The 16,668-nt window shown below is 42.9% G+C and overlaps 1 protein-coding gene across 5 annotated transcripts in view; it reads right to left on the bottom strand.

The window, feature by feature from the left end:
• Nucleotides 1-16,668, bottom strand: part of FEZ1 (fasciculation and elongation protein zeta 1) — a 107,009-nt gene that overhangs the window by 21,872 nt on the left and 68,469 nt on the right. For 3 of the 5 annotated variants that reach the window (XM_073603567.1, XM_073603564.1, XM_073603565.1), the window contains one exon: nucleotides 8,961-9,126. In XM_073603567.1, coding sequence (XP_073459668.1) covers nucleotides 8,961-9,126 — 166 coding nt within the window. The remainder of the gene's footprint in view (nucleotides 1-8,960; nucleotides 9,127-16,668) is intronic. The other 2 variants (XM_073603568.1, XM_073603569.1) reach the window with 1 other exon arrangement.

The following is a 16,668-nucleotide window of genomic DNA, read 5'->3' as shown; positions in this document are numbered from 1 at the left end:
AATAATAATTCCAGTATATATCCCATAGTTTGTAGACACTATAACTTTTCTGCAAACCAATCAATATACGCTTATTGAGATTTTTTTTTTACCAAAAATATGTAGCAGAATACATATTGGCCTAAATTGATGAAGAAATGTGATTTTTTTTTTTTCAATTTTCTTTTCATTGGATATGTTTTATAGCAAAAATGTATATGTTTTTTTTAATTGTCAGCCTTTTTGGTTTGTAGCACAAAAAACAAAAAAAAACCCCACAGAGGTGATCAAATATAAGAAAGCTCTATTTGTAAGGAGAAAAAGGACAAGTTTGTATTTTTTTATGTACAGTGCTGCACGACCGCACAATTGTCACTTAAAGTAACGCAGTGCCGTATCGTAAAACATGGCCCGGTCATGAAAGGGGAGTAAATCTTCCAGGGGGTCTAGTGGTTAATAGGCACCTATTTTTTTATGTTTTACATAGCTATGCCTGCAAAAGGGGCCAGCCTGAAGTTATCTAGCAGGACTTTTATACTAAAGTTCCACTTTAAAGCGGTAGTAAACCGCAAAAAAAAAAAAAAAAAATCGAAAAAGTTGGGCCTCTGCAGAATATTAGCATAATGTGCTAGTATGCATCGCATACTAGCACATTATGAAAGACTTACCTTAGAACGAAGCCCTCCAGGGCTGTGCTGTCACGGCTCCCCGGTGCTTCAGTCTTCCTTCCATGTTCGCAGTTTTACTGGCCAAGCCACGTTGATGGCTCTCTCAATGGAAGGCACGCCAAGCCAAGTTGTAAAGGTAAATTTTTTTTTTACCCAATTGCATTCTATACATTAGGGTAAAAAAAATTCTGTGTGCAGCCCCCTCCCCCTTACCTAAAACTCAATCCAGCGCTGTGCCCCAGAGCAGTGGCTCTCTCTGCTCTCTCTCCTCACTGGCCATGGAGGCAGGGCTGTGTTTTGGCCTAGGCCGACACTTTGCGGGGGGCGGCAAAAAAAGTCCCCCCACCCGATTCCCGCGGCCCCCCCCACACACATGCAGCCCACGGCGGCCGCTTGATGTAGCGGAGCCGATGTGTAAGGGCGTGTTTGGCAGAGGGTGGAGGGGCGTGAGTTACCCTCTGCCAATCACGCCCTTACACAGCGGCGCCGCTACAGCAAGGCAGCCGCGGTGGGCTGCATGTGTGCGGGGGGCGGCCGCGGGAGCCGGGGATCAGGAAGACGGGTGGGGGGACTTTCTCTCATGCAGGGGGCGGCATGTGACTCACGCCCCCATAAGTGGCCGGTGACTGGAGGAGGTGGAGCCCTATGCTCCGCCTACCCTCCTCCACACTGTCTTCCTTGAATCTTCTCCTCGGCACTGGGGCAGGGCCTGGCAGTGACGTCAGGAGGAGAGAGAGAGAGAGAGAGAGAGAGAGAGAGAGAGAGAGAGAGAGAGGAGCACGAGGGAAACCCCCAGGACAGCAGGTAACATTATTTAATAAATTATATCAGTGTTATGGGTGTTATGGGCACAGTGTTGGCATTTGATGGCACAGTGGCTACAATTGATAGGCACAGTGGCAGCAATTGATTGGTACAGTGGCTGCGTTTGAGGGCACAGTGGCTACAATTGATGGGCACAGTGGCAGCATTTGATGGACACAGTGGCTGCGTTTGAGGGCAGTGGCTGCGTTTGATGGGGCACAGTGGCTGCATTTAAGGACAGTGGCTGCGTTTGATGGGGCATAGTGGCTGCGTTTAATGGCACAGTGGCTGCAATTGATGGGCACAGTGGCTGCATTTGAGGGCACAGTGACTGCAATTGATGGGCACAGTGGCTGCGTTTGAAAGGGGACAGTGGCTGTGTTTGATGGCACAGTGGCTGCAATTGATGGGCACAGTGGCTGCATTTGATGGGCACAGTGGCTGCAATTAATGGGCACAATGGCTACAATTGATGGGCACAGTGGCTACAATTGATGGGCACAGTGGCTACAATTGATGGGCACAGTGGCTGCAATTGATGGGCACAGTGGCTACAATTGATGGGCACAGTGGCTACAATTGATGGGCACAGTGACTGCGTTTGGTGGGCACAGTGACTGCGTTTGGTGGGCACAGTGACTGCGTTTGATGGCCCAGTGGCTACAATTGATGGGCTCAGTGAGGCTGCAATTGATGTCTTTTTTTCTGAATTTTTTAGTTTGAGCAACAGCCGCCACTGGCATGTGCAAAGTGCTCCATGCATGCTAAAATCAATGCAAACCCATTAAACAGTCCACATTTAGTGAAAGTGCATTAGTATGCAGATCATGATATTGCAATAAAGTGCTCCATCAATACTGAAATCAATGCAAACTCATTAAAGAGGAGTCCCGCCCCCACCCCGTGAAAACATTAAAATTCAGCAGCTACAAATACTGTAGCTGCTGACTTTTAATATTAGGACACTTAACTGTCCAGGGATCCAGCGATGTCGACACCTCAGCCGATTTTCGGATTGGCTCTCGGGTTTTGCCACCATCATTCATGGTAACTACTGCATGTGTGCGAAGTGCGTTGCACTTTCTGAATGCCCCAGTGGAGGAAGGAGGAGGGGGCCCGATCTTCAGAGGGGGCAGCGCAGTCTCCCGGGAGTGGGGAAGTGTACCTGTCAAAAACAGGTACCCGTTCCCCCCTTCCCCCTGAAAGGTGCCAAATGAGTCTAAAGGGGTGTGGTTTACAGATGATAGGGTGGGTCTTAAACAGGAAGGGGTGTGGCCTCGGCAGGAAGGGGTGGGTCATATTTAAATTAGGTGGGTACATGAGTTTAGTCAGGCCTAGAGCAGCACAAAACCTAAATACACCACTGCATGGAGGCAGCAGTGAGAGCCATTGGCTCCTGCTGCCTTCAATCACAGCCTGTAAGGAGAGTGCGGGGGGGGGGGCTGAGCCGTGCTGTGTGTGTCTTTAGACACCCGCAGCTTGGTATCTGTCCCCTTTGCTTTGGGGGCTCTCAGCGGGGGGGGGGGGGAGCCCAGAAGAGGAGGATTGGGGTCTGTGGAAAACCATTACAGAGCAGGTAAGTACTGTGTTTCCCCGAAAATAAGCCCGGGTCTTATATTAATTTTGGCAACAAAAGACACAGTAGGGCTTATTTTTGGGGTAGGTCTTACCATGTAATGTGCTGTCATCTCTCCCCCTCTCCCTCCCTGCCTGTCAGGAATCCCCAGTGTGAACTGAGTTAAAATGCTTGTAAAATCCTATAATCCACTCTATTACAGTATTATATAATGTACAGTGTTTGTGTTTCTGTAATATAGTTATAGTGCTGCCCTAAGCTTCTGTGACCTGGAGCTTTCTTTCCCGCAATTATATTACAAAAACACACACATTGTACAATATATACTACTTTTACAAGCATTTTAAACCAGGGCTTATTTTCAGGGGAGGGCTTATATTGCAGCCCAACTGGAAAATAACGCTAGGTCTTATTTTTGGGGTAGGTCTTATTTTCGGGGAAACACGGTATAACGTATGTTATTTAAAAAAAAAATAAAATTAGATTCACAATAGAGCTGCACGATTAATCGTTCAGAATCCTTATCGCAATTTTTTTCCCCGTTGCGATCTTGACAAAGTATTTCCCGATTCTTTCTATGCAGAGAATTCTCTCTGCTCTGCTAAAGCCCACAGCCGTCAATTGAAAGAAAAAGGAGAAAAAAGGGGCAGTCTGCCAAGAATCACAACATTCTTTAGTGCCGATTCACACAGGGGCAACACGACTTCAGCGCGACTTTGCAAGGCGACTTCAACGCGACGTCAACGCGACTTCGGCGCGACTTTAAGCAACCTACAGCGCGACTTCAAGTCGCCTCCAGGACAGGCGACTTTGGCTGTGGCCAATCACAGAATAATCAGCTCTCTGGGAGGGAGGGGTTTGCCTGGGTAAACGAATTTCTTTTCCTGTAAAGTCGCTTCAATATAGATGGGAGATCCGACTTGGAGGCGACTTCCATTGAATTCTATGGGTACAGGTCGCCTAGAAGTCGCCTTGAAGTAGTACAGGAACCTTTTCTGAAGTCGGAGATTCTTCAGTAGTGTACATTAAGACGGCTCTCATTGACTATAATGCAATTCCCAATGTCAAGCGACTTGGGGCGACTTGAGGGCTGACAGGTCAGATCCCAAGTCGTTGTAATGTGAACCGACCCTTAGCAGTGGAACTTAAGTATAAACATTGTAACGATTTGTCCTTTAGATCAAAGGAATACACCTTGGTGTGTAAATGAGGGAAGTTTAACCACTTAAACACTAAACCCTTTTCTGGCACTTGTTGGTTTCAAGTTAAAATCATTTTTTTTTTTTTTTTGCTAGAAAATTACTTAGAACCCCCAAACATTATATATATATATTTTTTTAGTAGAGACCCTAGAAAATAAAATGGTGGTTGTTGCAATATTTTATGTCACACTGTATTTGCGCAGCGGTCGTTCAAATGCAATTTTTTGGGGAAAAAATTACACATTAATGAATTTTTTAAAAAAAAAATAACCAGTAAAGTTAGCCCAATTTTGTATAATGTGAAAGATGATGTTATGCCGCGAGAATCGTGATCTTCTTATTCTAAGCAAAAAAAATCGTGATTCTCATTTTGGCCAGAATCGTGCAGCTCTAGTTCACAATGACTTTTCAAGCAATAGGTGAGACCTGAACTCCATTACTAAACAACCAAGGGCAAGCAAAAGTCAGTTTTTTGGGGGTTTTTTTTTTTTTTTTTTTACCAGGAATAACAGTCAGCCTTACTGATATAATTCACATATAAATGAAAAGAAGACCGGATGAGTGATGTCACAAAGGAAGGCGGTGCTATGTGTGAGCTTTTCTGTGCCTTTGTCTAAAAGGCACCTTACTCCTTTATGACTCGTTTCCACCAGGTGGCGCTCTCTGAGTACGTGCTGCAGCTCTTGCAAATGCATAACAATAGAAATTGGTTGTGGCATTCATACCATCTCATAATGGGATTAAAAAGGAGTGTCTATACAGTGTCTACAGGCTCTCTATATTTGTGCAGTTGTTCTTGTTTTGCCTGTAATTTGATTACAATGCGAGCTTATTGTAGCAGTGGGTGCCTGTATTTCATGGCGCACCCCTTTTTTTAGCGATTTATGGGTGCATCTTCCTTAATTGCCTTTGTATTCCTTTTTCTGTTATTATGAAATCTGAAACAAAAATAGAGATTTTGCAAAAAAAAAAAAGGGGGGGGGCGTCTACAGAGAGGTCTACAAGATGATGCTGTCATGTCTGCTCACTTTTTATTGCACTGTAATCCTACCTGAATTTAATGCAGAAGGTAATCCCATTCATTTACTAGGAGGAGATATTACTATTTATTTCTCTGCATCCTTTCTGTACTGAAATAGGAATCGGATGCTCAGGATCCAACCACTCTACATATAAAGACAAGCACTCCCTGTCCATGAATGATGGAACTGTGCTCAGCACACAATAAGGCTCAATTCACAATGCCAAAGCCTCGTACACGCTGCTCGTTTTTTTTTTTTCGTTCAACCCAGTGAGCTGAACAAAAAAAAAAAAACCTGACAGCTCAGGTTGGAGCCGCTGTACTAACCATCCAATGTTAGTACAGCAATCTCCCTCACTGTTCTATTGTGTTCTGATAGGGGGAACGCCAGGAAAGCCCCCCCCCCCCCCCCGCCAGAACATTCAGGCAGGGGCGGATGGTGGGTTTTTGTTTGGGGGGGCAGCAAACAACGGAACCCCCCCCCCCACCACCACCACCACTCTTTTCCGGCACTTACTCCATCTAGGTGTCCGAGAAGCTGCGGGGGGGACATCCGTGCATCGGCTCTTTTCCTCCTCCTTCTCGCTTCCGCTGTCTCCTCCCCTCCTCCTAGGCATCCAATAGGAGCGCTTGTCCCTTCAGCCAATCGGGTGACGGGTATCAGACTCGATTGGCCCAGGAGGAGAATCAGTGTTGCAACAGCAAATATTCAATCGCTGTTGTAACACAGCTGGGTGGGATTGGAGCGCACTCGCTGCGACCCGAGCCCACCCTATTTTGAAGCCTATTAGAGCCTCTGGCAGACCTTTTTTTGGTCATGTCCCTTCGTCAGAAGGGGACCGGCTGCTTTACACACAGCCCGAATGTTGGCCGGTTTCCTATTGAACCCGCCAATGCCGCCCGACATTTGGCCCGTGTGTACTAGGCTTAAAGGAGAAGCTCACCTTTTAAAAAAAAATAAATGCTCATCTTTTTGCAGGTAAAAAAAAAATGTGCATTTATTATGCCTGGAAAGCAATGCATTAACGATCAGCAGATCTTGGTTGCTATGCAGGGCTCTTGCAGACTTTGTATAGGATACGCCCCTTGTCATTGATTGGTTTGCGTGAAAGTTATAGCGTTTACAAACTATGGTAAAATACTGGAATTTGTATTTACTTTTTTTTTTTTTTTTTATAGTAGTAATAATGGTGATCAGCAATTCATAGTGGGAATGCATGAGTGCGGTGGGCAATCTGACACCAACTGACACTATTGGGGGTGGACTGACTAACTGACACGGACATCTCCATTGACACTAATACAATGATAATGCTAATATTATACACTGTCACTGTACTAATGACACTGGTTGGGAAGGGGGTTAACATCAGGGGTGATCAAAGGGTTAAATATGTGCCTAGCCAGTGTTTGTGGTGCTTTTACTAGAGGAAGCAATGGATTTTATTCCCTGCTTTGCGGGGAAAGAAAATCCAGCACTTCCCCGCTGACAGAACACAACTCTGCCTTGTTTACATAGGCAGAGCCCTGTCCTGTGTGTGTTTCCGGATGATTGGCTTGTGCCAATAGATCACCACCGGCACCCGCCGATGTAGATTTTACACAGTGTCCCAACTTTTTTTGGAATTGGGGTTGTATTTACCAATATTCTGTGATAAGTTTCCATTCAGGTTATAGCAGGGGTCCCATAAGAATCAAATGTCATGCAACTCCAAGCAAACAAATAGACATGGGCACTGCCAAAAAATGTGTTCGTTTTCGTTTCATTCGGGTTTTTTTTCTCCAGGTCATTCGTTATGATCGAAATGCGTAAATTCGTAAATTCTAAAATCCGAAAGTAAGAAAGAAAATCTGAAAATTAAGAAAGAACTAAAAATTTGAAATAATAATTAACTAATAATAACTATTAAATTATAGGTATTGGAATTTCCTTTCAAATTTGGCTGTTGGTCAACGTAGCAAATACGAATTTATCCGAAATAACGAAAGCCGCCTCTAAACAAATGGAAGGGAATGAATTATTAATAATACTAAAAAGTTTTTTTATTATTGTCATTTATTATTATTAATTTGTTTCGTTCCATGTGTTACGTTCTCTAACAGACGAATTTGAAAGGAAATTCTAATACCTACAATTTAATAGTTAGTAATAGTTAGTTGTTATTTCGGATTTTTGGGTTTTCGGATTTTCGTTCTTTTGAATTTTCGTTCTTATTCTCGAATCTCTGAAATTTCAGAATTTCGAATTTTGAATTTGTGAATTTCTGAATTTAGGAGTTTTCAAATGTTCAAATATTCAGAAAAAATTAGTTAAACGGCTTTTTGTTAATTTGGATATTTCCGAATCAACGAATTTGTCGAAATTCTTTAACCACTTCCCGCCCGCCCTATAGCGGATTGACGTCCGGGAAGTGGTTCCGTTATCCTGACTGGGCGTCATATGACGTCCAGCAGGATAACATGCCGCCGCGCGCCCGCGCGCATCGCGGCGACCGGTGGAGCGGTGTGTCAACCTGACGGCGGAGGCTCTTTACCACGTGATCAGCCGTGTCCAATCACGGCTGATCATGCTGTCAATAGGAAGAGCCGTTGATCGGCTTTTCCTCACTCGCGTCTGACAGACGCGAGTAGAGGAGAGCCGATCGGCGGTTCTCCTGACAGGGGGGGTCTGCGCTGATTGTTTATCAGCGCAGCCCCCCCCCCTCAGATCACCACACTGGACCACCAGGGATCGCCACTAGGACCACCAGGGAAGGGGCAACATGTGGATGGCCAGGTATGTACCCCATGGCCATCCACATGTGCCCAATGTGCCCAATCTGTGCCAATCAGTGCCCACAAATGGGCACTGATTGGCACCATTATGTTTTAGTTATGCCCAGCAATGCCACCAATAAATTTTATCAGTGCCACCAATCAGTGTCATCAGTGCCACCTGTCATTGCCCATCAGTGCCACCTGTCAGTGCCCATCAGTGCCCACCTATCAGTGCCCATTAGTGGCACCTATCAGTGCCACCCATAAGTACCCATCAGTGCCACCCATATGTACCAATCAATGCCACCTACGAGTGCCCATCAGTGCCACCTATGAGTGCCCATCAGTGCCGCATACCAGTGCCACCTATTAGTGCCCATCAGTCCCACCTATCAGTGCCCATCAGTGCCGCCTATCAGTGCCCATCATCAGCACCCATCAGTGCCACCTCATCAGTGCCACCTCATTGGTGCCACCTCATCGGTGCCCATCAGTGCCGCTGTATCAGTGCCCGTCATTGAAGAAGAAAACGTACTTATTTACAAAAAATTTTAACAGAAACAAAGAAAAACTTGTTTTTTTAAAAAAATTTCGGTCTTTTTTTATTTGTTGCGCAAAAAATAAAAACCGCAGAGGTGATCAAATACCACCAAAAGAAAGCTCTATTTGTGGGAACAAAATGATAAAAAATTTGTTTGGGTACAGTGTTGCATGACCGCGCAATTGTCATTCAAATTGCGACAGCGCTGAAAGCTGAAAATTGGTCTGGGCGGGAAGGTGTCTAAGTGCCTGGTATTGAAGTGGTTAAAAAACAAATTTGAAATGAATTGCACATGTCTACAAACAAGGTCTTAATTCTTTATTTGGGGCAATATTGTATTATATATTAAATGGAACTGCCCACCTATACTGTAGTATACAATGACAGTAAGTGGTTGGAGGACCAGCCTTACCCTCAGCGGTCCAGTTATTGTTGAAGGTCTTGCTCAAGGCCTGCATCTCCTGTAAGAGAATGGAGTCAGAGTGGGTGGAAATCTCTTCCAGATCATTGTCATCTTCATCGAGTTCTTCCTCCGGGTCTGGCGAGTTTTGCATCATCTCCTCGATCTCTTCTATCACCTTCAAATCACACAATACAATTCACAGGTGAATAAAGTGGAAGGAAATTGGACAAAAAAAAGTGAAGGTGACCTGCCCTGTCTTTATTTACATGCAGAGAATCAAAGCAAAGTATTACATCACATATCACGATGTCTATTTACCAAGTAGACATCACTGTCCATTCAAATGAGGACTACAAGATGCCGGTCGCCAGTACTTATCTTCTCCTTATTAACAGGTGGGTGTTTTGTTTATTATATACTGAAGGTAGAACTCTAACCCAAAGCCTTTTTCTCGCCTTGGATGCAGTGGGAAAGAGTCAGAACCCCTGGCACATTCTTACTGCTAACTCAAGGACAAAAAGGGCACTGGATCTGGTCACCGAAACGGTCACTGGGCACACTGCCTCAAGTTTGGCAGCACTCCACAAAACGGGGGACCACCCTCAGAATAAAGGGATATTGTAAGGGATTTCCAGCACGGCAACTTGCTCATAGATATGCGCATGTGCATAGCATTGCTAATAAAAATGAGCGTAGGCGCATTGCTGATAGAAATGCGTGCCAACGTGTGTGCGCCCACAGTTTCTGGCACCAGACGGGCTATTTAAGGAATGATCTTGCTCACAGTCAGTGCTGAGCTTTCCCTGGGTCTTGAATGTATCCTGTATCTAATTTCTGTTGACGACCCAGCTTGTTCCTGATCTGATCCTGGATTCTGCTTGTGCCTATGGCCACCTGTTACTGACCTTGGCTCCGTTCCTGACCACGCTTCCGCCTATGCTTCTGTACTTGCCCGCCTGCTACTGACCTTGGCTACCTTTGTGACCTCGCTCCTGCTTCCGACCTGGCTTCATACCACTTCTGAGTGCCTGCTTCAGCTGTCCTTCGTAACCGCTCCAGTCATCGCAGTGTGTTCCTGCCTAAAGCCTGCTAAGAGCTTCGACAAGCAATGCTTCCAGAACCAGCAGTACATGCGGATTGCCCCTTTAACCTTGGCTGGTCCAGCGTGCATCACATTTGCTCCTTGCCTGATGTCCTGCCTGACTTCTCAAGCCTGCATTCTCCTGTTGCAAGTTCTGCTATCAACACCTGCCAGCACTCATGTTCCTCCTGATCCTTGGCACCATCTGTTCCACCTTCAGTGGGGCCTGGGCTGGAGATTAGACATGTGCAATTCATTTAGTTCCGAATTAGTTTTTTAACTGACAAATTCATTAATTCCCGAAATTCCAAATTTCTGCAATTTCATATTTTCGAAAATTTGGAATCTCCGAAATTCCGAATTTCCAAATTTTCAAAATTTGGAAATTCCATAATTCAAAAATTTGGAAATCCAAAGATAGGATTGAAAATCTGAACATTCAAAAGAATGAAAATCTGAAAATTTTAAAACATGAAAATCTGAAATAATAACTAACTAATAATAAATATTAAATTATAGGTATTGGAATTTCCTTTCAAATTTGGCTGTTAATGAACGTATTTGAACGAATTATCTGAAATAACGAATGCCGTATCTAAACAAATATAACGTAATGATCTAATAATAATAAATAACAATAATAATAATAATAATAAAACCTTTTTATTATTATTATTATCTATTATTAACTTGTTCCATTCCATTTGTTTAGATACGGCATTCGTTATTTCGGATAATTCGTAACTTCAGATAAATTTGTATTCGTTGCATTCACAAACAGCCAAATTTGAAAGGAAATTCCAATACCTATAATTTAATAGTTAGTTATTATTAGTTAGTTATTTCGAATTTTACTGATTTTCTTTCTTTTTTTTTCAGATTTTCGAATTTCCGCATTTTCAAATTCCAAAAATTCGGAAATTCGGAATTCAAAATTCGGAAATTTGGAAAATTCGTAAATTTGAAAATCCAAATTTTCGAATTTCCGAATTTCCAAAAAAAGCAAAAAACCGAATGAAACGAAAACTAACAAATTTTTTCTCAGTGCACATGCCTCCTGGAGATAAATGAGAGGCCAACCTCGTCAATTCAGTATCCTGCCAGGTACATGACAGATATGACACAGACATTGGGGGTGGAGACAGTTCCCCAAACTTGTCTCCAAAAAAATGGGGGGATGGACTATCTTGGTTCCTGATAAGACAGCATACACATATGGATAAAAAAGTATAATTCTTTTATATATTATCAGTACCAAGATAGTCCATCGCCCCATTTTTTTGGAGACAAGTTTGGGGAACTGTCTCCACCCCTAATGTCTGGTCTAATTTGGATGATGGTACCCACCTTTTTTTTAATTTTCTAAGGTCTCTTTGTAATGCTAGATATGACACAGAGTTGACAATCCATACACATACAATCCAATGGGAGTGCCAAACATCCAAAAGTCCAAGGTAATTGAATGATAAAATTGATTCATAGCAGAATAGACCCAATGGGCTTCACGGGCCAAGTCCGTCGCTGATTTGGTGTAACTTGCCCTCCTGAAATGTTCCAAGTAGTAAACTACAGTTTTATTTGGTAAATTATATAAAAAATTACTATATTAATGAGACAGTAGAAGCCAGCACTACAATCTAACAAAATTGCGTGAATACATGAAAAAAAAAAAAAAGTGCAGCGCCTAATGTCGAAAGTGAATATTGACATAACAACATAATAAAGTGCACTGTGCAAACATGCAACTTCTATATACAACCAAAATAAAAAAGTTTAGGTGACCTGAACAACATCAACTGAATATTGACTTATCAACATAATAAAGTGCACTGTGCAAAAATATAATTTCATATATAAAAATAGAAATAAAAAAGCTTGGGTGAGTTCTTTCCATGCCACTGTACCCACTTTTCCATGCCTTTGTGATCACAATAAAGAGATATTTTATTGTTGATTAATATCCCAGGATTTATGTGAGTTTTCTACTTTTTAAATAAAATCTGTAGTCAAACGGTTTTACACTATGTGGAGGTCTTTTGTTTTTTATGGATGGTGCAATCTGTAACTTAACAAGCGGTTTGGCTGTGGAGGAGAACTTTGCTGCCCTTACTTTTGGATACCATCTTTATGACTACCATCTTGATCCTTAGTTCTACACGCTTGGTTGATGCTGTCGGATGGTAAGTGTATTCAATCTCCTCGCCTGGGTGGTGGATGCACATATTGTGGTGACTCCTTAAAGTGGAGTTCCAGCCGAAATATGACTTTTAAAATAAAAATACCCCTAGTTTTCTATTTGTGCAGCATTGTTTTCTTACTTTGTAAAGTTCCGGCACACTGCGGCCATCTCCAGTGTGGGCATCTGAAGCCACAGTGTCCTTCTTCCTGGATTCCATGCATGCTGCATACCCAGCATGTACCTGCTGATCTCGTGCATGTGCATGTGCAGTGCGGTGCAGTCTTGGTCAGCTTGCCATGCCGAGCTGACCAAAATTTTCAATAGACGCAAATGTTACAGGAGCAGTGCCATGCCAAGCTGACCATGATTTTACATAGACGCCAATGTTAAATGTTACTGGAGCCGTCCCATGCCAAGCTGACAAAGAATTTCCATAGACGCCAATGTTCAATGTTACGGGAGCAGTGCCATGCCAAGCTGACCAAGATTTTACATAGACGCCAATGTTAAATGTTACTGGAGCCGTGCCATGCCAAGCTGACAAAGAATTTCTATAGACGCCAATGTTCAATGTTACGGGAGCAGTGCCATGCCAAGCTGACCAAGATTTTACATAGACGCCAATGTTAAATGTTACTGGAGCCGTGCCATGCCAAGCTGACAAAGAATTTCCATAGACGCCAATGTTCAATGTTACGGGAGCAGTGCCATGCCAAGCTGACCAAGATTTTACATAGACGCCAATGTTAAATGTTACTGGAGCCGTGCCATGCCAAGCTGACAAAGAATTTCTATAGACGCCAATGTTCAATGTTACGGGAGCAGTGCCATGCCAAGCTGACCAAGATTTTTCATAGACGCCAATGTTAAATGTTACTGGAGCCGTGCCATGCCAAGCTGACAAAGAATTTCCATAGACCCTAATGTTCAATGTTATGGGAGCAGTGCCAGGTCAAGCTGACCAAGATCTCCCAGGAGCCAATGCAAAACTGGAAATGACGTCCATGGCTGCGGCCGCTAAAGGAGGAAGTCAAATTAGATATAGGCTTAACTCAAGTAAGTGAATAGAAAAAATTTAAGTAAATTGCCAATTCATTTTAAGGATGCACAACGGTGCTGCATGGTGAGGAGTGAAAAATGTGGGTGGAATTCCGCTTTAAGTCAATATTCTTGTTTTTTTTTCTCACAAATTTATGTGAATGAACTAGTGTTTTGTATCACCAATTGGAGTATACAGTTTATGTTGGTCATGTCACTCAAGCTTTTTAATTTTTATTTTTATATATAAAAGTATATTTTTGCACAGTGCACTTTATTATGTTCATACATCAATATTCAGTTGATGTTGATCAGGTCACCTAAACTTTAGTATTTTGGTTGTATATAGAAGTTACATGTTTGCACAGTGCACTTTATTATGTTGTTATGTCAATATTAAGTTGTATTTGGTATCTGCTCACCTGAGTCTATTTAAGCGCAGTCAGAATTCTTAGTCCCTGATGAAGGAGAGTACATTTAGCCCCTGAAAAGTGTTGGCTCTCTTCTGCTATGAATCAATCCCATCATTAGCCATTTGCTGACCAGCTCACGCAGATATACTGCGGCAGGTTGGCTCTCCTGCGCGAGCCAATGTACCTGTCTGTGGAAGGAGAATAGCGGGTGCCCGCCCCGGGAACGAGCACGCAGACCCCGCAGACTTGATGCCCGCCGTCAAACCCGCGATCATGGTGAGGAGAGGCAGAACGGAGAACTGCCTATGTAAACAAGGCGATTCTCCGTTCTGCCTAATGACATGTCAGAGATCTTCTGTTCCCAGTGATCGGGAACAGTGATCTCTGTCATGTTCCAGTAAGCCCATCCCCCCCTACAGTTAGAACACACCCAGGGAGCACACTTAACCCCTTGATCGCCCCCTAGTGTTAACACCTTTCCTGCCAGTGTCATTATTACATTGATCAGTGCATCTTTATAGCACTGATCAATGTAATAATGTCACTGGTCCCCAAAAAGTGTCATTTGGGGTCAGATCTATGCGCCAAAATATCGCAGTCCCGCTAAAAATCGCAGATCGCCGCCATTACCAGTAAAAACAATAAAAATAAATAAAAGTCCCTAAATCTATCCCATAGTTTGTAGACGCGATAACTTTTGCGCAAACTAATCAATATATGCTTATTGCAATTTTTTTTTACCAAAAATATGTAGAATATATATCTGCCTAAGCTGATAAATACATTTGTTTTTTTATATATTTTTTTGGATATGTATTATAGCAGAAAGTAAAAATTTTTTTTTTTTTTTTTTTTTTAAATTGTTGGTCTTTTTTTGTTTATAGGGCAAAAGAAACACAAAAAACGCAGAGGTGATCAAATACCACAAAAAGAAAAAATTCTATTAGTGGGTAAAAAGGGACATCAATTTTGTTTGGGTACAGCGTCACACGACTGCGCAATTGTCAGTTAAAGCGACGCAGTGCCGTATCGCAAAAATTGGCCTGGTCAGTAAGGGGGCAAATCCTTCTGGGGCTGAAGTGGTTAAATTACCTTGGACATTTCTGTATTGGATTGCCTGTAGATTCTTACTGCTGTCTATGTCCTCATTGTGGAGATTTCTCTTTATTTCCTGTCCCACACATGATAGGAAGCAGAACTCTCCCCAAATTGCAGAGAGTTCAATGTTTGGCTGTTGTCACTGAAACAGGTACCCCATTGGAAGGTTTCCCCTCTACTCCTATTACAATGATAACCATACGGTTTTGGATTACCCTCACTTCCTGTTTTAGTAACAACAGTCAATTGTATAAATAGTGAGCAAAAAGCAGCTGCACTCCCCACCGTAGAAAAGCAAAAATGCAAAGTCACCAGCACTCCAAATAGAAGCATTTCACATGTTTATTGTGAAGACAGCGTTACATAAGGCACAAGAAACCAAGGTTTCAGAGCCTCACAGGGTCCCTTTCTCAAGACAACATAGTAGCCACTATGTTGCCTTGAGAAAGGGACCCTGCCAAGCCCTGAAACATCAGTTTTTTTTGCCTCATGTGACACTACCTGAACAATAAACACGCAAAATGCATCTATTTGGAGTGCTGATGATGTCACGTTAGCAATACAAACCTTGTTATAAATCCATCCAGCACCAGACCCATATGTTTCCTTCTTTCCTCCAAAGTGCAAGGCCCACAGTGACACCGTCAACAACCAACAATACAATCACATATAAACCCCAAAGTTTCCACTGTAACACATTCTAATCAATATTGCAAATACAGAACAAAAGAGAATAAGAAGCAGACTTTACCGATACAAATGAGACAATCCAAAAATGTCTGTTTTATACTGCTGACATGAAGGCATCAGCACTCCAAATGGATGCATTTTGCATGTTTATTGTGAAGATAGCATCACATAAGTCATAAAAACTGAGTTTCGGCGTCTGGCACGGCCTCTTTCTCAAGGCAACATAAATTTGCCACTATGTTGCTTGAGAAAGGAACCCTGTGAGGCTCTGAAATTTTGGTTTCTAATGCATAGTTCCCTGATTTTGAGGGACTGTCCCTGATTTGGAGCAATGTCCCTCTGTCCCTCATTCCTCCTCATTTGTCCCTCATTTTGGTCTGATCTATATAGATGTGTATAAAATGCACTTTTTATCTATCAAAAAGTGTTTTCCAGCGCTAAACCTTTCATCTGATTTCTAAATTGCTGCATTTGTAAATTCCAAAAGCCAATATAAATGAATAGTAGTTGTAAAAAAAAGCACTTGTGGGTTTAACCAATCTTGTTTTTTTTTTTTGTACAATTCTCCTTTAAGGTGGAGTGGCAAGGGGTATGTCCTATGCCTGCATGCTTTTGCTGATAGGTGTCCCCCATTCCCATATCAAAAAGTTGGGAGGTATGTCTAATGCCGCGTACACACGGGCAGACTTTTCGACTGGACTGGTCTGACGGACTTTCGAACGAACGGACTTGCCTACACACGATCAACTAAAGTCCAACAGATTCGTACGTGATGACGTATGAACGGACTAAAATGAGGACGTTTATGGCCAGTAGCCAATAGCTGCCCTAGCGTCGGTTTTAGTCCGTCGGACTAGCATACAGACGAGCGGATTTTTCGACTGGACTCGAGTCCGTCGGAAAGATTTGAAACATGTTTTATTTCTAGGTCCGTCGGACTTTTGGGGGAAAAAAAGCCCGCTGGAGCCCACACACGATCGAATTGTCCAACAGAGTCCGCCAGACGAAGTCTGACAGAAAGTCCGCTCGTGTGTACGCGGCATATTGCCTTGTGGGGCCCCTCATCATGATAAAAATGTGTGTTAGTGCTAGCAATATAAACCTAAAAGAGGGTCTGACACTTTCACGCAATACACCAATAGTACAAATAAAAAGTTCTGCCTGAAGTTCCACTTAAAATCTACGGTGTCCCGAAGAGGTTAATCAATCCTTGCAGAG

The sequence above is a fragment of the Aquarana catesbeiana genome, linkage group LG10 (assembly GCF_042186555.1).
Source record: "Aquarana catesbeiana isolate 2022-GZ linkage group LG10, ASM4218655v1, whole genome shotgun sequence".
NCBI lineage: Eukaryota > Metazoa > Chordata > Amphibia > Anura > Ranidae > Aquarana > Aquarana catesbeiana.
This window is presented reverse-complemented; position numbering and strand designations above follow the sequence as displayed.